The 22,347-nt window shown below is 35.4% G+C and overlaps 1 protein-coding gene and 1 long non-coding RNA gene across 3 annotated transcripts; one reads left to right on the top strand and one right to left on the bottom strand.

Annotated features, from left to right (window-relative positions):
* Positions 1-909: 909 nt before the first annotated feature.
* On the bottom strand, positions 910-6,811 carry rgcc (regulator of cell cycle). 2 transcript variants are annotated; one of them, XM_067443328.1, is made up of 5 exons: positions 6,657-6,811; positions 6,350-6,523; positions 2,798-2,905; positions 2,656-2,718; positions 910-1,429 (listed from the first exon to the last, which is right to left on the bottom strand). In XM_067443328.1, exons 1-5 carry the CDS (start codon positions 6,688-6,690, stop codon positions 1,422-1,424), a joined length of 387 nt encoding a protein of 128 aa, XP_067299429.1. In that variant the 5' UTR covers positions 6,691-6,811; the 3' UTR covers positions 910-1,421. The 2 variants fall into 2 exon arrangements, with proteins under 2 accessions (XP_067299429.1, XP_067299428.1); XM_067443327.1 differs by lacking the exon at positions 910-1,429 and having other exon boundaries at positions 2,645-2,718.
* A 3,878-nt stretch (positions 6,812-10,689) lies between these two features.
* Positions 10,690-20,583, top strand: LOC137075990 (uncharacterized). The gene is made up of 3 exons (XR_010905147.1): positions 10,690-11,156; positions 20,013-20,108; positions 20,412-20,583. It is a non-coding gene; the product is annotated as an uncharacterized lncRNA (long non-coding RNA).
* The last annotated feature ends 1,764 nt before the right edge of the window (positions 20,584-22,347 follow it).

Below are 22,347 nucleotides of genomic sequence, written 5' to 3'. Positions count from 1 at the left end.
TCAGTATTAAAACAATAAAAGACCTGAAATATTTCAGTTGGTGTGCAATGAATCTAAAATATATGAAAGTTTAATTTTTATCATTACATTATGGAAAATAATGAACTTTATCACAATATGCTAATTTTTTTAGAAGGACCTGTATATCTTATGTAATAAAGCCACTCCTCTTATGTCTCTTCACAATTTTAGACACAAATATGCCTGTCTTTTTCTGCTATTTAATATGTTTATATTATATTAATTATCATTATTATGAATAGACAATATGATACTTTGTATTTAAATTAAAATAAATATGATTACTATAGTAATAAAAAAATTACAAGTAACTAACCCTACACCAAACCCTAAACCGTAAGTACAAGGTAATCAATATCTCTTAGTACTAATTTGAGTAAGTAAAAGATTACTACGTAACCTTAAAAAATAAGGTGTAACCAGTATCACTTCTGATTTAATGATCAGAGCACAGCAGACAGAGATTTGGACACAAAGTGCTGAGGAAGTGACCAGGTGTCATATTCCCCAGAGCAACTGCTCACGGCCCAGCAAATGACTGGCCCCTGCTGTGGGGTCAATCATTTGCAGACTATTCAAGAGCCTTCGCAGACTGACTTTCGCAGGCACTGAGTTAATAAGTGTTCTCTTAGGCCTGGTTTCACAGACAGGGCTTAGATTAAACCAGGAATAGGACTTAGTTCATTTAGCACATTTTATGAGCGTGCCAAAAACAACTGTGAATCATGAGACAAAACAACAGCACTGACATATTTTCAGATTTGTCAGTGCAAGTAGCTTTCAGTTAAAGCAGCTCAAACATGCAAAAAGCTTAAGCCTCATCTGTGAAACCAGAGGCAAGTGTCCCGATTTACTGAAGATACTACACACTCAATGAAAGGAGACATATTTTAAAATCTGTCAACTTTAATCTCTTGAAGACATTAGTTGTATTAAATACGTGTTATATCGCTTTTCCAGTTTTTCTAATGAATTAAGAATGGAGATTTTTGTCAAGAGAAACAGTAAAGGCTTCATATAGCAAGGCGAGTCTGAAACGATATTTACATGAAATACAAAAATATAAATCCACAAAATAGCATTACAGATAAATTTACAATAACCGACTCTATAAAATTACAAATATATTTCTATAAAAAGCTATTTAAATAATCTTACAGCTCAAGTCTTTCAGAGGGCACAGCCATTACTGTAAAATGTGTATTTCTTATGCATTTGTTTGAGTTTGTTTGTATGGGCGCAAGTATACAAAAAGTCTTGGCAAAAATCATCGTCCAGCATGGGAAACCAGGACCATGTCTTCTTTGTCTTCACAGTAGTTCAGGTTTGTCAGGTGCAGTCTGGCTATCGTCCCCCCGTGGAGCTACACCGTGGTGGGCTCCAGTCATCCCGTCTCTTACTCACATGCCTGGATAGATAAAAAACAAAAAGTTAAGCAGAGAACATACTTAGTACATTTTCGGGTCCTCAGGTGTCAAGGTTATTCTTGGTGTGTATGTGGGTCTTCTTATGAACACCCCCTGAATAAACTTCAAAAACACCGGTTTATAAAAGAGTGTCTGTTTCTTCTCATGATCAACAGTACCGGTCAAATCTTTGGAGACGTTACTATTTTTAATGTTTTGCTCATCAATCCTGCATTTAATCAAAAATACAGAAATAAACAGTAATATTGGGAAATATTACAATTTAAAATAATAGTTTTCTTCAATGTACTTTAAAATGTAATTTATTTCTGTGATGCAAAACTGAATTTTACTCCAGAATAAATCAGCCATTATTCCAGTCTTCAGTATCACATGATTTTTCAGAAATGCGGATTTATTATCCATGTTGGAAACAGTTGTGCTGCTTAATATTTTTAATAACATGATTATAACCTTTTTCAGGATACTTTGATGAATAGAAAGTAATAAAACAAATATAAAAAACAACATTTGGGGTCAGTTATTTTCAGTCTTTTTTTCTTTTTTTTTTAAAGAAATTAATACTTTTATTTAGCAAAGTTATATTTTGACTTTCCTGCTGACTTTAGGGTTTATATGCACACGGAGGGTGTCAAAGACAACACATGTTTGGGCCAGGGGTGTCTAAACCTGCTCCTAGATGGCCACTGCCCAACCCCAATTAAACACACCTGAAGCAGCTGATCAAGCCCTTTCTAGACACTTGCAGGCAGGTGTGTTGAGGCAAGTTGAAGCTAAACTCTGCAGGACAGTGGCCCTCCAGGACCGAGTTTGGACACTCCTGGTTTTATGTGGTATGTGTGCTATGCTGTGACGTTGCTCAGCAAATGTAAACAGAGAATCTCTCACATTCTGTATAAAAGCAAAATACATTTTTGCAGAATCTCTACTGGCTGACACATATGTACCAATTCACAGTTTATAGCATAATACCAGCCAGCCCTGCTCATCAAGAGAGAGTGTTTGCATAAAATAATGCTGCAAATTATTTGTTGCAAGCAACCCCAAAACAAAAGTAAAATAGGGTGCGTCTCAGTCAGCTCCCTAGTCAAGGCACTGATCAGGTAATCAGCCCATTGACTGATTCCTTGATCAGTGCCAGCCACTGAACTGTGGAACTGATTGAGACACACCCATAGTCTTTAAATTCATGTCGTTTAGCACTTACTTGCTATTGTTCTGTCAAGGTCAGCAATGAAGTCCTCTAGCTCTTTAGTGTCTCCAAGTTTAGCTGAAGAGAACAACATACAGTTGATCAACACAGTACAGGAAATAAACCATATACAAAACAGAAACATGTTTTAACTCACGTTTAGGAGATGTGACCAAGAGACTGTTTGATGAGGGGGAGAAGACGCTGGGAGAGTTGAGCTTCTCATCACTGAAGCTGAAACTGTTTCTGTTCAAGGACTCGGCACCTGTTGCAGAAGGAAAAAGAGACAGGAAGTCAGACATGAAAAACTGAAGCTTCCTGCACGTGTATAGCACTGTGCTCCTCTGACTCCAGCCCAGTGGTTTACTTTTAACAGGTGGGTCACGACCCAAAATCCCTCACAATAGTGATAGAGCCAAGACAGCAGGGGAAAGGCAAAGCTATAATGCCAATAATAATGCAACTAAACACCTGTGCAGAGTTATAGCAAACACTAGTTCATCGGTCACTCCGTGGAAGAAGGCTGAACAACATGACAGTATAAACCATATCCTCAAAAACCATGGTAAAAGAAAATATAAACTACACTATTGGGCAAAAGTTTTTTAATGTTTTTTTTTTATTTATTTAAATGAATTTTAAAATGTAATTCAATTTATTCCTGTGGTGGTAAAGTTATATTTTCAGCATACAACAGCCTTCAGTGTCACATGATCTATCATAAATCATTCTAATATGCTGATTTGCTGCTTAATTATTAATGTTTCTTATTATTATCAGTGCTGAAGCATTTTTCATTCTATATTTTCAAATGAAATCAGCCTTGGTGAGCACATATTTCAACAACATTGAAAAATCGTAATTATTCTAATCTTCTGACATCAAGTGTACATTAAATATTGTGCCATTTTAAGTTTACTTGCATCCAAGGTCAAAAAACACTTAATTTTCCTCATAATATACCACATTTCTCAAAGAGACTGAAAACGGTTTTGTTAGAAAACTCAGTCTTTCCAAACCCAAGAGCAGACTGTGCTCTGATTAGTCAGATGGCTCAGCCTGTTGTGATTGGTCTACCGCTTATAGTGCGTGTCGGAAACCTAATGCCCATTACCATATCAGATTTTCAGCTCCGGAGTTTTCCTCAGCACTCGTGTACATTGATATAACCAGTAATGTTGGCGTCAGTTTTCCCGTATCAATTTGAGACAGAGCCTTGCAAAGTGGATCGCAACACTGAAAACAGTGTCGTCTTGACATGTCAATAATACAAACCAAACTCATTTAGGCCTTAACTACAACTGAAGATATTAAGGGTGGTTCAAAAGTAGACGTTGTTCGCTGGCAGCTAAAGACCAATGAAGACAGGCATTATGTAAATGTTGTACATTGTTCAATAGGTATGTAGCAGGAAGTGAAACTAGAATTGCTGACGACTCTTGTCAGCAGTTTAGAATCGATTCTTTCTTTTAGGAGGCAACAACTTTATTTGTCATGTACTTTTATCTTTAAAACTTTCCATACCTTTTACATTCAAAAACAGCTATACTGCATGAAAGGTAATATTTGAAAAGGCATAATAGGGTACTTTAAATAATATTCCACTTGTAACATCTGTACATATTTCTTTGCCGAGAGCATGAAACCATTGAAATTCAAGAGACAACTAGAAAAACTATAGTCTGTAAGAGTAAGAATAGTTACTGTTGAGCATAAAACCAGTGGAGCGGTACTGCTCTTTCTTTACCACACAGGCTTGCCAAACATGTGCACTGACCCATAACCAGAGGGGGTAGGGGGGTGTCTAATCTGTGCTAGCAGAGCAGGTTGAGTTTGTAATCAATGCATACTCCTCTAATAACAGCCTCTCTCTCTCATGCACACTTTCAAAGTGCCTTTAACCGTGACCAGCCTCGAGCTGGTTAATTTAAAGCCAAAGATCTGACCCGGTAGGCCACACTCAATCTTAAAAAACTTTGTTTACACATTCTTAGCCCTGCACGCAGTTAAAGGCAGAGCAGGCGTGCTATTATTTATTATTTGCACTTTAAGACTCTTCGGAATGAAGTGTGTTATAAATAAAATCTATTATTATTATTACTACACGGATGCTCAACTTTACCCAGCGCTTCAGTCATTAGACCCTCCTGCCTTTGGGCTTCAGCACGTCAGCTGGCGAAAAGTGAGGTAAACAATGATAATAATAAGTACAGAGGATCCTCTCAGCTGACACGGCACCATCTATATTAGTTATAATTAGTATTATAATGTCAAAATAAAAGTGTTACGTTGAATCATTGTTTTAATATTTTGCTTTAAAAAGAATTATACTTATTTTGATGGGTTTTTTTTTAATTGTTTTCATTTTAACTGTAGTGTGTTATTTGATATTTAAAGTTAGGAGAAACCATGTGAAATCCTGTAGTGTAGAAGCAAAAACCACTGAACTAGATCAATGGCACGTGACTAAATGGCATCAGGATTGATTGGATCTAACACGCAGTTGCACAGATCCATGAGGGCGACTGAAAGGCACATAGTGCTTTCTGATCTTCTGAATGCACCAGAGGATGTTTTCTTCTCCAAGCACAGATTCTGCCAAATTCCCCAATTGTTCCAGAAGGAAAAGGGTGGGGTAAAGAGATCACTTGTTGCTTAATCAGTAAACACAAGAACACTTCTAAAGTGCCCTTTTATACTGATATGGTTCCGCTTTGTTTGAACCGTTCTATGCAATCATAAGATATCAAACACAAGTCTTCCATAATCCATGTATGATGACATCCCTCTTCAGATTCTGGATAATCTCCAGTTTTAGCATTGATAGGAAATGTTTTTACAGTGAACCTGCATGTGTCCCATAACAGCTATTACAACTGACTAGTGGTAGACTATAAGACAGGACAATTAACCAACCAATATTTGCTTAGAATGCTGACTCTTATGATACTAAGAGTTTTATATTTTATATTTATAATATAAAAATTAAATATAATAATAATGTATGTGTCATATATCCCAAAATAACAGCAGAACCAAGAGATTAAAAAATGGCACAAAATGCTTTACAAATCTTTCTAAATTCCCTATCAAATCAAGTCAACATTAATTTATATTAAACAATTATATTAAATAAGGTTTTTATAAGGTTCAAGGTCTTAGCATGTTAACTGTCTGTCAGTGTCCCGGTCGGTAGTAGTGCACACATTTTTTATTGCCTCCCCATTTTTGTGATATGAACTCAAATTTGCAACACAACTTGGTTAGACATATATGGCTTTGATTTTAATTATAGTTAAACTTTTTTTTTAAACTTAAGTTAAACTTAAATTTATATAAATTGTACACTTTAAGTGCTTTGACTTCTACCGAATCATTTCTTTAATAAAAAAAAAAAAAAAAAAGAACGAGACAAATCATGCATTCCGAAGCATTCATGAAAAAGGGGGATGACAGTTACCAGATTAAAAGACATTTAATGAAACCCAGCTGCTCTCTGTGCTTGTGTTGTGAGTGGGCTCAGGTTAGATTAGATTAGATAAGATTAAGCAGCGTTCCGTGTGCATGTAACTTGTTAACTGAGGCTGCATGGGAAGCTTAAATCGTGACGCGGAGAGATAATGACCCCAGGACACGAGCACGTGCGCAGCTATCAAACTTCTGGGGGGAAAAATGACACGTCAAGTGCAACTTTTGCCTGGATACTCACTTTCAGAGTCGCTGATGCCGCTGTCGCTGACGCTCGCGCTGCTCCGTCTCTTCATGGTTTTCAAGTGCTCGTCATATCTGAAGTGTCTTTTTTCCACGGGGGACGTGAAATCCTCAATGACAGCGTCGAATTCACACAATACGGCGCTTAGATCGTCATCATCCTCGATAAATGCTAGGAAACGCACGTAAAATTTGTTTCAGAACAAGTGCTCTTTAGAGACGCACTGTCGCCTCAAATAAGCATAATACAATATTTGCATTGTCGTATCTGAAGCAGATTCAAATGTATTAAACATTATACTTACTTTTGCTCTGTGACTTTATCTTCGGAGACTTCATCTTCAATACTCCTTTAGTGTCCAATATCCAATGTAAAAGCAAAACTCCTGTTTTCCCTTGTCACTCCGTGTCTGAGCTCGTTAACGCGCACACTGCAGTCGGTGGGGTTCGTTGTTTTAAATATTGCCCGGCTCTGGGAGGGGGCGGTGACTGACAGAGGCGTGTCGGACGTGGGGAACGCATCGCCAATGAGACGCTCGCGCCCGTTTTAGCCCTTCGTGTGAGTTACATGAACTGGCGTCATTCACCCCTCAAGTATGTGTTTGTAAACAGCTACTATGACACATGCACGACATCAGTGCTGCTTTATTTTTGACCACAGCATTTTTCGTTGACTTGTCACTTTGCAATGTTTTATCAGCAATACATTAATAATGTTACAGGAAAAATAAGCCCTCAGGAATGTCCACATGCGAGTGTATCTCTCCATCATGTATTTGTTGCTTAAAAAAAATAAAATTATTCACACTTTTTTTTCATCTAAGATTATTAATAATAATGGTAGTGACATTTGAAAAGTTTTGAAGAATACGTGACATGTAGAATCACTCCTAGAATTTACTATACTGTCAGTACTGTTTTTTTTTTTCTTATTTAAATTTGCACATGTAGGACATAAATGAGTACAATTCTTTAAAATATAGATGTTAAATGATGTTTAAAAATAATATAGGCCTATTTTTAATAGAGTGGGCATATTATGATTAATATTCCAAAAGTAGCCTACTTGGTGCTTCACAAAATATTGTAATATTTCGAATTGTAATCTTAAATATAGAGTACAATTTCCTTACTTTAACACTTTTAAAATATATTTTATATTTTCGTTTTTTCTTCTTATTTATGGGTTCAATTCAAAGGATCCCTATTTTTTGTGTCAAGTCTAATCATTGTCATGCTTCTGTCATTCACAGATTCATAAAACTGGTCTAAGTTAAGTTTCTACAGACATCTGGTGGAGACTAAATGAATGTGCACTCATGTCATGTTATTCACTCATGGTAACAAGATTAGATTAAGATAGGCTACAGAACCTTTTTAATGGCCAGATGTGTTCGCATGCACAAGCTATCATCTGTCATTGGTTCCAGAAGCTTCAGTTTACATGATGTGCAAATAAAGATAAACGCATTCATTAGCAGATATGCTTATAAAAAGCTAAGAAATCTTTAACTTTCAGCATGGTGCTGAATAAGACATGACAACATTTCTTACTTCCAGTAAAGGCAATTTAACATTAAGGGAGACAATGTTTTTGAGAACTACTCCCCCTTTAAATTTAAGTTTAAGTTTACAAAAGAGTGTTTTCACAGCAATACCACAGTATCAAAACTATAAGCAAACTAAGTTTTTTACATTTCTTAAAAGAAAATTTTTTTTCTTAGTGTGAGGAACATTTTGAAAGTCTAAAGTACCCTTTTCTTCATTATAAAGAACCTTTTGTGAGATGATGGAAAGACTTCATGAATATTAAAGGTTCTTCGTGTAACCACAGATGCCAATAAACAGATGTAAATGAATCATTGGCAGTTCGAATCCTGCTTTTTGTTATTTTCAGTGGGGGTGTGGGATTTATCCCTTTAAAAGGAGTTCTTCACACCTTTGGTGTTGGAATTAACAGGTAGACACATGGTAAAACAAGACATGTGTTTGCAGCTGCACTTTCCTGCTGACTTCAGGGTTTATATCCGCACGGAGGGTGTCAAAGACGACACTTTAATGTCTGAGAGGCTGGAACCTGTTCAGTTCACAAAATAAAATGTTTACAAGGATTTGCTGTTTGGAGAAAATTAAAAGGCTATTCACTGATTATTTTTCATATGTCGAAAGTTTCTAAAGACAGCAATTAAAAGTGTGTGAGCAGCAGCATTTTGACCACTTTTTGAATTTGAATTTCCATTACTTTTCCAATATATCTTTTAATCATTTTATAGATATTTAAAAAAGTGCTATTCATTTAAATTCTGACTGATATATATATCAGTCAAAATTTAAATGAATTTATATATATATATATATATATATAGCGCATTTGAAGCGCATTTGTGAGGTCAGTCACTGATGTTGTTGGACGTGAAGGCTTTGAGGTCTGTATTGACTCTACACTGTAAGTCAATCTGTGGGTTTGTAGATTTCATTAAATTTAATATGTAAACTTTATTTAACAAAATTAATTTCTTGTTTTTTTGACAGTTTTTCCATTAATATTATTTAAAAATTACTGGAATAAATCTAATAAAATCTACTAAATGTGGTTGTTAAGGATTTAGCTATTATTTTTGAATAATTTCAACTCGAGAGAATATTGAATTAATCCAACATGATACAAATGAGCTGTTTTCAATTTAGAAGCATTTCCTGTTAAAACGCATGCTTAATGCAGCTCACAGCACGAGGCACACATGCACTGGAGTTCCTCGATGCAGACTCATTTCTGACAAAGGTAAGGACTATTATGTAATTTATATTTGAAAAAGCTGTTGTAAATTGTCCAAGTTGTCTACTTGATGTAATATGAATGTCATTTTTAATATATAGGGCCTATTGGACCTTAAAGGAGCAATGTCGTTGCTGCCTATGTGTGGATCAGATTTAATAAAAAAATGGGTCTGGGATGACCTAACCCTTTAATCTGGTTTTCTTCAGTAAATTTTAAAGGAAAAAGCATTATTTTTCACATATTTAACTTATCTAAAATGTGCTGTTGATTTTGATTGCTTGTCCAGGGTGTTGCTATGCTATTGGCACTGTTTAGAGCATGTTTGGTAAATGTCACGGCCCTTAGAGGAGATATCATTAATTCATTTCTTTCTTTTAGGATGAACATAGTCCTGTTGATATGACGAGAGGTGGACATCAGCTGCATGACAGAATTCCTTGGGGAACGTACAGGAGATCTCATCAAAGAATTCAACGTATGCAAACTTAATTTCAGTATACCAAATGTGTGAATTTAAATAAATTATTGTTGGTTACTTAACCATAATAATGTTGACTGGACTTAACTTGTTTGATCAGTATTATAAGATATAAATAGATTTCCAGATTTTCTCTTTTAATCAGTATTTCTTAGGTTTTGAATCTCACTGCTGTTTATGATTGCAGGAAAATGAAGAACAGTCAGGAATTGAACAGCTTGTGATGGCAGTAATTGTGACAGTCCAAATGACACTGGAATTGTTATCGAATGCTTGGAAGTTCTCATAGGCCTTGAAGTTGCAGTTCTGATGGTAAAGTTCACACTGAGAATACAAAATATGTGACTTGTTGGCAATAAAATGAGTTTGTAATTCATCTTTGATGTCTGTCTGTTATCCATACCTGCAATCAGATTTAATTAAATTATTTGAATTAATCCACTCATTAAAAATAATAATACCAACTTAAATTTGTGTTAAATCAAAATAATTCCAATAAGTAGTATCCATTATTAAAGTCAGGTTTTCGTCCAAGGAAACCAATATTTTTGTTTCAATTTTACTTAATTATTTTGTGTGATGTTTGCAGTTACTCATTTTGAATGGTTGATTTTTAATGTGCATATTTGATTAATTCTAACTCAATTTTTAAGTGTTGTTGAATTTAATTAATAACATTGCTTGTAATCTGTTGCCACAATTTTATTGAGTAGATATAGGGTATTATTGGCGACTTCTGCGCACTATGTGCCTCAGCACACTCTAAAAAATAATTCAGTGGCTTAGTAAATATCACAGTAATAATTAACTTTATTAACTTAATAAAATCTCTCAATATCATTTACTTGATGGTTTTAGTTAAACATACCAAAATAATTGACTAAAAATCCAACAGTTAATTTTGTCTAAAATGTATAATTATATTTAAGTTTTTTTCACTAAAATAATTTAGTATTCAAATAACCAATTCTTTATTTTAAATATACTTAATACATTTGTGAAATTTATCTCAAAATATTTGAGAATGGAGAATTAAACCGATATGTTTTAAGAACCACAAATAATACACTGTATTCCCCAACAGTGTTCTAAACTCAATAAAATTGCAGAGTTGTACTCAAAGCTGCAATATTGTTCAGGCACCACAAAAGTTTTAAGTTCACTTAAGTAGTTTCCAGTTATTGATTATTTAGACAAGATTAGCTCTTAGTTTATGAGTAGAACTGACCCCCTAACTCATTTCGTTCAAGAGTGGATTGAAATTACGTCTGACGTAATAATGACGTGCAACTTCATTGGAGGTTCATATCAACATGGCAAATTCAAATAACCTAATAACCTATACAAACCAACATAAACAAATAAAAAAAATCGGACATTCCAATGAATGGTTAATGACCTAGTCTATGATCGATTGTGGCGGATGTAAATAAACTTTGACATTGTTTGCAAGAACTGCTGCGCGCACCCGGATGTAGGCAGCAACATCAAGAGATCCATCATCAACAACATCAGTCTGCATGCTAACCGTAACGCCTGTACACAAAGGTAAGGACACGCCTTAATGTACTTTGTTTATTTATTTGTTTGCCATCTTCCAGGCAGACCTCAGCTAAAGCGTAGGCTTGTGAGAGAAAATTTTGCGGCTACCTGCATGTTTTAGCGAATTAACTAAAGTTAATTGTCTCAACTGTCAGCCAGCCAGCCTTGTTGCACTACGTGACTTTAGTGGGATAACTGGACAGACAAACCGTATGGTTTTAGCACTACCAAAGATCCTTTATCCGTTACTGGTGATAGGCCTACTTTGGCCGCGCAGGTTAGTTTATAGACGGACACTGAAGGGATGAGTTTAGACTCAAAATGATTAATAAATGCACACAATTGTCCATGAACTTGATAAATGTTGCAGACGTATTTCACTATCCACAAACAAATGCCTTATAATTTGTGTGTGCAAAATACGATTTGTACAAATAGACACATAATTGTGAATGCAAAACTTCGATTTTATATTAAGAAGTCAGAATTTGTGCATGCAGCGTGATTTGCATTTGTGGATCCGTTGACGGATAGGCTAGGCAAGATTAAATCAGGTTATGAACACTACATTCATCACAACATTTTTCTCCCATAGAAAACCATCATAAAATGCGTGTTATGCAATAGCACGTTCAATAAAGTGTACGCCTACTTTTAATGTCACCGTTTTTACTGCAGGAATAAACGTATGGGAGAAAACGCTTATGTTCATAACTTGATTTAATCTTGCCTATACAGTATGCGTTATTAATACTTTTATTAATACCTTTTTAATGTTAGCCTACTTTTAAGCGTTTTCCTCGTCTTTATAACGAGTACACATAAAGCGTCTTATAGGCAGAATAACGTTCACAGTGCCGTTGTCTGTTTCGGCAGAATACTGTCATCTAGAGGCAGCAGGTGGGTGTGTGTGGATCGTGCAAGGCCAAACCGGCGAAATGAAAGTCTCAAAATCCAAATGAATCAAATAGGATCGACTCACAAACGAGTCAATGGCCCTCATTTATCAAAAGTGCGTACACCAAATTTCCAGCGTACACCTTGCGTACACCCAAACCCACGGTGACTTTGAGATTTATCAATATGGACGTTGGCGTACGGCACGCTCAAATCCTACGCCAGCTCGGGAGGTGGTGTACGCACGTTTGAGTTAGTGGGAAAATGCGCAGAAAAGCAATTTCTAACACCACAAAACACTGACAAGATATGTTATATGTGACATGTTATATGACCCACTGTTAAAAACCACAACGACAACATTCAGTGTTTATTTTTGTGCAACATGAACGTCAATCTTTAATTTGTGTGACTTTACCAAAGCGTTTGATTTGTAGGAATATCTATTCCTCCAGTCGCGAGCCTGTGCGCTTTATCTGACGTTTCAGGCCCGCCTGGCCCGGCAGCTGCGCACGGACTGGGACTAAAATAATTCAGACTGACAAAATAATAAAAATGACCTTCTTCTTTTAAATAATAATAAAATCAATAAAAACGACATTCTTCTTCTAAATAACAAGATTATTTCTAAATATTATTCTTATACATTAAGAATAATAATCATCATAATAATAATAAGAATCTTACAAATTGTCATGTAATTATTAATGTGAATGAATCTTACTCCACATCACATCATCATCACTATTGTACACCCCAATACATGTGCCGTGATACGAAATTAAATGCTAATTTTTTAAAACGTGCTGTAAAATAATGCTGTGATGGTAATTTATCATCCAAACAGCTTTAAACTGCTGGAGTGCGCTTCTCAACCTCCACACTATTAACAGTACTCGTTATTTGTGTCCATATTTTGTTAATCCCACTCTTTAAACTCCCAAATAAAACAATTTCATTTTTTTCCCCACTTCCCTGGTGAGTTCGATGCGCGCGTCTCAATCATCACTAGTTCAGTAGTCAGAGCACTGAGCAGGGAGTCAGCCCATTGACTTATGTCCTAATCAGTGCCCTGACTAGTGGACTAGTGAGATGATTGAGCGCGCCCGATCTCCACGTCGGAGAAGTTTCGCTTCTTTGCCGTCTTCTGTTTGTCCTTGGCGTAAAATGAGGGCGTGGGGGAGGCGGAGACTTGAATATATAGGGGCGTGTTATTCTAATGACGATCGTTTTCAGCCGCCACATTTATCAAGGGCGAGTATTGCGTACACCTGGATTGCAGAGGTACACACAGCTTCATAAATCAGGCGATGAGAGGAGTGTAAGCATAATCTTACGCCAACATATACACCAGTTTCTACGCAAGATTGATAAATGAGGGCCATTGAATGCACGCGCGTCACCGGATCCGCGAATGCACACACACCACAAGCGTAACTACACCGTCACTGCAGCTGCAGACGCCCGAAGCCTTTGTGCAGCGGCTCCCACAATGCTAGAGCCTACGCCTATACTATACCTCTGAGTACTAAATACTAAACTAAAGAAAGTTTATTATATTTTCTTGCTAGTTTACTTTACTTTCTATAATCATAACCATACTTTCACCGAAATGGATTAATTAAAACAAGTTTAAATGGGTACATCTTCTAAAGATGTTTTTTATTCTTCGTTTTCTCTTAAATGACATACTCCAGTTTACTTTATTTTTTATAATCATAGCCATTATTGTTTCACCCAAACTGAATAATTGAAACAAGTTTAAATGGGTAAATCTTCTACAGATATTTTTTATTCTTCGTTTTCTTTTTTGACACACTCGTTATTGTTAAAGTACACTACACGTGCTTCTGTGTGCATTTTAAGCACTTTTTGTGTGAAATCATATTTATTTTGTCCATTAAAAGTGTTATTTCACTTTAATTGAGCGTCAGCAGCGCAGCAAAATAGGCTCGCCGCCGAAACCCCCGCTTCACTGCTGCTCCCCTTGTCAAAAAATCCTTAAGGATTTTTAATGGAAATCTGTACAGGATTCCATTAAAAATTTCTATCATATTTTGGAACCATTCCTATAGGATTCCGTTAGAAATAATCTTATAGGATAATTTATGTCTTGTCCTTTAAGATTCTTATCTGATTCCTATAGGATTCTTTGGGAATTGTCTTATAAGATAATACATAAATATCCCATAGGATAAATCCTAAAGGATTCCAATAAGATTCCAAATGTTATCTGATTCCTATAGGATTCCGTTAGAAATAATCTTATAGGATAATTTATGTCTTGTCCTTTAAGATTCTTATTTGATTCCTATAGGATTCTTTGAGAATTGTCTTATAAGATAATACATACAGGATTTTATTGGATCCAATTGGGTCTTTCTCTCTCTCACACACGCACGCACACACACGGTTTTGCTATCTTTACTTTCTACATGGGAAGGCATATTCGGACAAAGCAAAGATAGCAAAGTGTACCAAGGCTACTATGTCTGGATACTTGGTTCACTGTAAGAATGAAAAAAAAGTAGAATTAGACCCTTTTCACATTTCCGGGTTTCTCAGAGCGGAAGTCGTTATAGTTAGGTTAATTAAAAAAATATTAAAATTAATTAAAAAACATGGTTTTACTACGGTTATATTGTAGTAATACTATAGTAAAACTGTAGTTTTAATTACTGTAGTAACTGGTATTTTTAACAACCATGGTTTTAATACCATGGTTTTACTACAGTTATATTGTAGTAATACTACAGTAAAACCATTGTAACTATGACTGCAGCAACATTTTTGCAGTAAACATGGTTTTAAAAAACATGGATTATGTACCATAAATTGGTTGTATTACCACAGTGTAACCACGGTTTTACTAAATGATCTTGAAGTACATTTAAGTAATTAAGTTACAACAAACATCTACAAAATAACAACAGAAAGAAGTTACCATTCTATGATACAAACTTTATTACAGAAATTACATAATCTGAACAAAAATATAAACTTGCATGTGTTCTCATGTGACATGAAATAATAATCTACAAAGTTGTAAATTATTGGTGATAAAGTGGTGCTGTGCAATGGTTAAAAAATTCAGTTGCTAATTTACAGATAAAAAAATAGCAATTTGATCCACTGTAATAATGATTTATATACAAAAATAACATTGTACAAATAAAAATGACTTAAAGCACCTTTAAATACACAGCATCTTCCTCCACTAAAATGTCTATAAGCTGTAAACATGTGCCCAAAACAAGCATACGTTTGCAATTTATACTGTACATAAATTAACAGGATTATATTATAACAACATTACTTAACAATTAATTACTTTATTACTTAAAAACATTACTAAAATTTTCTTTTCTTTTTATGAAAAAATACATATACTACACAATAAAAATTAGAAGAAATTAGTGTTTTTTAAAAAAAATAATGTTTAAAATGATATCCACTCACAATAGATGAAGACATGAAGTCTCCTGGTGGGGGACGAATACATTCTAGGTGGAAAATTGTCAAAAACATGTGATGCGGCATCCATGCCAGCAGCTGTCAGTGTGAAGTCTGTCGTATAGCCCGGCAGGTTACAGGCCAGCTTTGGTTTGGTTCTGTCTTGACCTTCAGCCCAAAAGGATGTAGGAGCTAAAATGAGAAGAATACACACCACATTAACACACGGCTAGCTGGAATTCTTAACTTTACTATCGAGGAACCATATAATAATGTCCAAGTACAATGATGTCTATTCATTCAGTGTTTTCACAACCCATACATTATTATGGCTCCAAAAGCAAAGCAGAAAGAATGTACATTAAAGGATTAGTGCACCCCAAAATGATAATTCCTGATCTTTTACTCACCCCAATGCCCTCCAAGATGTTCATGTCTTTCATTCTTCAGTAGAAAATAAATAAACATGTAACATATACTTTTTTACCTCAAATGCTCGACTTTGATGATGTAAGGCTTTGTGGCCTCATTACGTTGGAAAGGTCACGCGTGTGACGTATGTGGAAGTACCGTCCCAGCGTTAAAACAAACGTGCAAAGACTAAATCAAACACCCTTTACAAAAATAAAAGGTAAAACAACAATGTCGGACAATTTTAAAGTTAGAGGAGAACATGAGATGGAGTTTTTCGGCACTTGGTCAGCACTGACCTTTCCGGCGTAATACGCAGTGGGAAAACAACATCAAAGTCGTGCATTTGAGGTAAAAGGTATATAAATGCTTTTTTTTTATTTAGTAAATGACCGATGGAAATTATCAGGAAATTTTAATTTTGGGGTGAACTAATTCTTTAACAATACAGAACACGATTTTAGATTCAAATTCAATTTCTATTTGTTATAAATCTGCCAGGTTCTCACACCAGCCAATCACAGCGCACTCCCTCTCCCGAATACTGATTACTCACACCTGAACCTCATCACACTCATCTCCACTATAGATAATACCAGTAAAACTCAATAGTTTTATGACCTGTTTTAATATAAACAGGGTTTGTGTTTTTAGGTTTACTTGCTAATTTAATATTGCTCACTGTCACTTATGTTTTGAATGCCAAAGCCTTCTTAATATGTATAATGTTGCTAAAGAAAATAACTAAAATCATGCTGATATTATGTCAAATACATGCATTAAAATTACCTTCCTCAGTTCACCCGTTTCTTACAGCTCTGTCAGCAGCTTCCTCCAGAAATGTTGCTCTTCCCCTCTGTTGTAGATGGGTTATTTTGTCCCTCCTGAAATCACAGAACATTTTTACAATATTTGTTTACCAGTTTGCAGCTAATTTTCGCGCTCCATGTAACTGACATCATCGATGAACAGTAATGTTACAGTGTAACGTATACTTTTAGATTTTTGATACGTACCATTGACAAATTAGCAGCAAAACCTTAACAAAACTATCAAAACATTTAAGTTTCACATAAAGATTTATTTAAAAGCTCAAGTTCTCATAAACAAGGGCTCAATCGATCAAATTGATAGCGTTAGCTTAAGTTACCCTCTTGTGAAAACAGTTGAGATGCCGACTTTTCCCGAAGACACTTCTATCAAGTAAATATTCAATTGAAGTGTGTCAGTTAACGTAAGAAAGGTGTCAGGAACAGTTGTGTGTATTATTTGTGTGGTTTTAGGGACTAAACTCACCTGAAACTAGTGAAAACAGCGTCGAGGAAGTGCTGCTCGTTTGACTCCGAGTCCCCGTTTCCATGGCAACTCTGCTCCAGTGTGGTTTGAAGAACGCGATTTGAATGTCCAACGCGCATGCGCATGACGCCACAGTCACACATCATTTACATAAACCATCTAGATTTAAAACATTACATAAATAAAAAATCTCATTGATATTAAATCATGAATTTAAAATTAATTAGTCATATGAGCCATTCATAGGTGCAAAATGCCACCCCTGTACTAGATAGTGAGACAAAGTGGCACTTTTATATGTATTTTATATTAATGTATTTTGTATTATTATAGGAACATGCAACCTAATTATTTCATTTGAAAGTGTGATTGTTTTTCTATGCAAACGCTTTGCTTTGGTTATATAACAATATTAAGCCAATCTCTGTGTTTTTTCATTGAAAAGTGAAATTCCATTAAAATAAATCATAATGTTCTATAAGATTCTAAGAATCCAATAAGATCCATCAGGACAAAGTGAAATTCCATTAAAATAAATCAAAATGTCCTATAGGATTCTAAGAATCCAATAAGATCCAACAGGACAAAGTGAAATTCCATTAAAATAAATCAGATTGTCCTATAGGATTCTAAGAATCCAATAAGATCCTACAGGACAAAGTGAAATTCCATTAAAATAAATCAGAATGTCCTATAGATTCTAAGAATCCAATAAGATCCTATAGGACAAAGTGAAGTTCCATTAAAATAAATCAGAATGTCCTATAGGATTCTAAGAATCTAATAAGATCCTATAGGACTAAGTGAAATTCCAATAGGATTTTTTGACAAGGGTCACGCGACGCTTGCGGTGTGAAACGGCCGTTCATTGCACGCACAAATTCTGACTTGCATTAATACAAAATCGAAGTTTTGTATTCACAATGGCCCTCATTTATCAATCTTGCGTAGAAACTGGTGTATATGTTGGCGTAAGATTATGCTTACACTCCTCTCACCGCCTGATTTATGAAACTGTGCGCACCTCTGCAATCCAGGTGTACGCAATACCTGCCCTTGATAAATGCGGCGGCTGAAAACGATCGTCATTAGAATAACACGCCCCTATATATTCAAGTATCCGCCTCTCCCACGCCCTCATTTTACGCCAAGGACACACAGAAGACGGCAAAGAAGCGAAACTTCTCCGACGTGGAGATCGGGCGCGCTCAATCATCTCACTAGTCCACTAGTCAGGGCACTGATTAGGACATAAGTCAATGGGCTGACTCCCTGATCAGTGCTCTGACTACTGAACTATTGAGATGATTGAGACGCGTCCATCGAGACCATCACCAGGGAAGTGAAAAAAAACAAAAACGAATTTTTTTTTTTTTGGGGAGTTTAAAGAGTGGGAATAAAGGCACAGACAAAAACAAAATATGGACCCAAATTACGAGCACTCTTAATAATGTGGAGGTTGAGAAGCGCACTCCAGCAGTTTAAAGCTGTTTGGATGATAAATTACAATGCATTATTTTACAGCACGTTTTGACAAAATTAGCAATTTCGTATCACGGCATGTATTGGGGTGTACAATAGTGATGATGATGTGATGTGGAGTACTACCATTCATTCACAATAATATTTACATGACAATTTGTAAGATTATTATTATCATTATTATGATTATTATTCTTAATGACGCTTATTGTTATTCAGAAGAAGAATGTCGTTTTTATTGATTTTATTATTATTTAAAAGAAGAAGGTCATTTTTAGTATTTTGTCAGTCTGAATTATTTTAGTCCCAGTCCGTGCGCAGCTGCCGGGCCAGGCAGGCCGGTAAAGCGCACAGGCTCGCGACTGGAGGAATACATATGCCTACAAATCAAACGCTTTTGTAAAATCACACAAATTAAACATTGATGTTCATGTTACACAAAAATAAACACTGAATGTTGTTGTTGTGGTTTTTAACAGTGGGTCATAATATAGCATATCTTGTCAGTGCGTTTTGTGGTGTTATGACTTGTTTTTCTGCGCATTTTCACACTAACTCAAACGTGCGTACACCACCTCCTGAGCTGGCGTAGGATTTGAGCGTGCCGTACGCCAACGTCCATATTGATAAATCTCAAACTCACCGTGGGTTTGGGTGTACGCAAGGTGTACGCTGGAAATTTGGTGTACGCACTTTTGATAAATGAGGGCCAATGTCTCTATTTGTACAAATCGCTGCACATTCATGAAATTCTGTATTTTGCACAAGTTAAAAGGCATTTGTTTGTGGATAGTAAAATAGTAATTTTTTTACGGATAGTAAAAGCTCTTCAACATTTATCAAGTTCATGAGTTATTGTGTGAGTGTAAAATTATCCCATACAAAGCAATGTTTCATAACTTACACGACTTTTGTCAAACACATGACATGCCAGGCACACAGGCAGCACGCTTTTAAACATTTTATTAGTAGACTACCTAGCGAGTTGCCATAGGCTACATGGTTCGCATTAGCTGCTAGATGTAATGAAAAGTAACACTGCAGTGATTTCATCTGTCTTATATTAACGTCCATTACTAGTGTCACAATGTAGCCAATGTGTAGCCTATATTATTATAAGTGTTTTGTATGCATTTATTTCCCAATGACAATAGCCTAGCCTAATCTTATCCCTTTGTATCTCTCCACAGGGATACACAAAGTCTAGGGTTGAGTGAATATTTTACTGAAAAGAAATTACATAGTGCACCTTTAATATATGCATAGGATTAATATTCTACTGATTTGTCTTCCTATTACCCCACAATCCCTCTGTCTTTCTAGGAAGACGTCGATATCAACAGCAGACGGACAGTTACTCTGCGGGCCCTTCCCATCTTCCTGCGGGAAGATGCTGCTGGATTTTTTAAGACCTGGAATGTAAGTTTTTGATTCAACTGTGTGTCCTCTTTCACTCTCTTTTTTTTTCTTACTTTGTCTTCTCTGTATATCTCTTTCTATTTAACCCTCTCTGACCTTGCAACCAAAAGACAACAACCCCAACCATCTTCTTAGCCACCAGAATAGCAATTTAATCATACCACAGTAATTCACCAAGAATGTCATATTTGGAAATTTCACCTGAACTTTTCATTCACTGGTATTTCATATTATATTAAATACACATGTAGTGTTTTTCATTGACTACTCTACTCATTAACTAATTACTGTCATGTTCTTCAGGCAGATGAAATTGACCTGCCAGACATCTCGGATGCAGCTCTTGCTATTCTCACTGTCTCAAGTGATACGGACTCCCTTGTGAAGTTTGGTCCTGCTATCAATTCTATAGTTCTTGAGGGCGATTTTGTTGTGCGTGATATAGCGGAGTTGACCGAGGCGTTCATTTTGCTGTTCGGCTTAATTTATGCACTTCACCTTGATTATCCAAAACAATTGTCATACACATTCAATTCCATTCAGAAAATTATAATGGGTTTGGATGACCTGAAGCGGTTACCTCCAAGACTGCTTAGCCTTAAAAATGAGTTGATGATGGATGAGTACTAAGTCTGTTTTCCAAATGTCATTGTTTGGACTGCCAGCATGTTTATAATCAAGCAAGAAATGGAATACCATTTCCCCCCGCTTTTTATTAATGTGTGTGTGCCTATTATTTTTGGATTGGCCTATTATGTTGGCCTATTAATTTTGTTTTTTGAGTATTATTACCTTTGTTGTTATTTCTTTGATTTTCTGTATGAACCCCATTGCTAGGGAGGTTTTTCTGTTAAATAAAAAGAAAAGGAATCTGCAGTGAAATTGTCTTTTGAATAGTTTTTTATTTGAATCATACAACTTAAATATATTTGATTTTGAGGAAATTAATAAACATAAACAGTCAATAAAATGTGTTTTTAATAGACTTAAATTAACTTAAAAATATAAGAGGCTGAATTGACAATGTTTAGGTGTGAGAAACTGAATGAGTCATAATATAACCTCAATATATTATTAGGAGTGATAACTTAAAAAAAACAACTCTGTTTCCAGTGTCAATTTTGTTAGTTTTAACAATGGTTTCAAATTCATCAGGTTCATTGAACTTATCCAAACTTTAAGTACTGATTACTTAAATTTTTAGTTTGTCAAATTATTATGTTTCAGTTCATCAGCTTCCTCAAAAAAATGAGTGTGAATAATGTTTCTAGTTTAGAGTAGTAATTACTTAAAATGTTTGTTTGTTGAAATTATTTGTTTTAATGTTGTTCATTTTCTCAAAGATTTGGAGTCTAAAGAGCTTGTCTGACTAATGTAGTAATTACTTAAAACATATATTTCTCACATTATTCTTTTTAATTTTATCCTTGTCCTTAAAGATTTTGAGCATTAAAAAAGTATAATTTTAAGTAGAAGTTGCTTAAAATATTCTTTAACATAGATAAATATTTTGAGGTAATCAGTTTCATCAAATATTTTGAGTTCATTCAACCTGTTAGGGAATACAGTGTACTTAATTAAAATCAAGATTATTAATATTTAACACACACTGAAGAAATTGAGTAAATTTACGGGATTAAAACAATGCGCCCCTCCCCCAACCTCTGACGCGACGACAGCTCGACGGTTTGAGTTAGTGCGGATATTTGAATTCTCCTCAGTCACCCGAGCAGTTTCTTCTTCTCAGCGTCACAGAATTGGGGCATTTCTTCTGTGAAATTCAGGTTTGTATGTTTTGTTTTATCTATATAATCATTACTGTGCTAAAAGGCATTTTGTTTAATTCAAAACAACATCTAGGGACGCAGTGTGAGTCACCTTAAGTCAACGTGTGGCGTTGGTCTTTGAAACGCCTGCTGTGTTGCTCAAAACACACAACTTTATCCGTAAAGATAATGAATATAATGAATTTGGATGATAAAATCTTATTAAAACTGGGCACTGTTTGTTTATTGTCAGGTTATGGAGTCTGGCGCCTCGCAGCATCTTTCAGCTACGAATGAAACCGGTCTCAAGTTCAAAGTCCACCGGCAGACCGCATCTCAGGCTCCAGAAACAGCGCTGATATGGTGGAAAGGGGATAACAGACCGGTTGATTACACTTGAATTACTTTGAATTACTTTTAAATGTTTCATTTTTACTTCTAAAATGTCTGTTACATGAGTTTAAATGTTGTAA

This window comes from Pseudorasbora parva, chromosome 5, assembly GCF_024679245.1.
Source record: "Pseudorasbora parva isolate DD20220531a chromosome 5, ASM2467924v1, whole genome shotgun sequence".
Taxonomy (NCBI): Eukaryota; Metazoa; Chordata; class Actinopteri; order Cypriniformes; family Gobionidae; genus Pseudorasbora; species Pseudorasbora parva.
Note: the sequence above shows the minus strand (reverse complement) of the source record. Positions and strands in the feature narration are given on the sequence as shown.

Bases quoted from the DNA above. Each gene is read 5' to 3' on its own strand.
- rgcc (XM_067443327.1), bottom strand. From the start codon at position 6,690: ATGAAGTCTCCGAAGATAAAGTCACAGAGCAAAA. The intron at 6,524-6,656 runs GTAAGTATAATG...TGCGTTTCCTAG, and splicing joins GATAAAGTCACAGAGCAAAA to CATTTATCGAGGATGATGAC. The intron at 2,906-6,349 runs GTGAGTATCCAG...CTTCTGCAACAG, and splicing joins CGGCATCAGCGACTCTGAAA to GTGCCGAGTCCTTGAACAGA.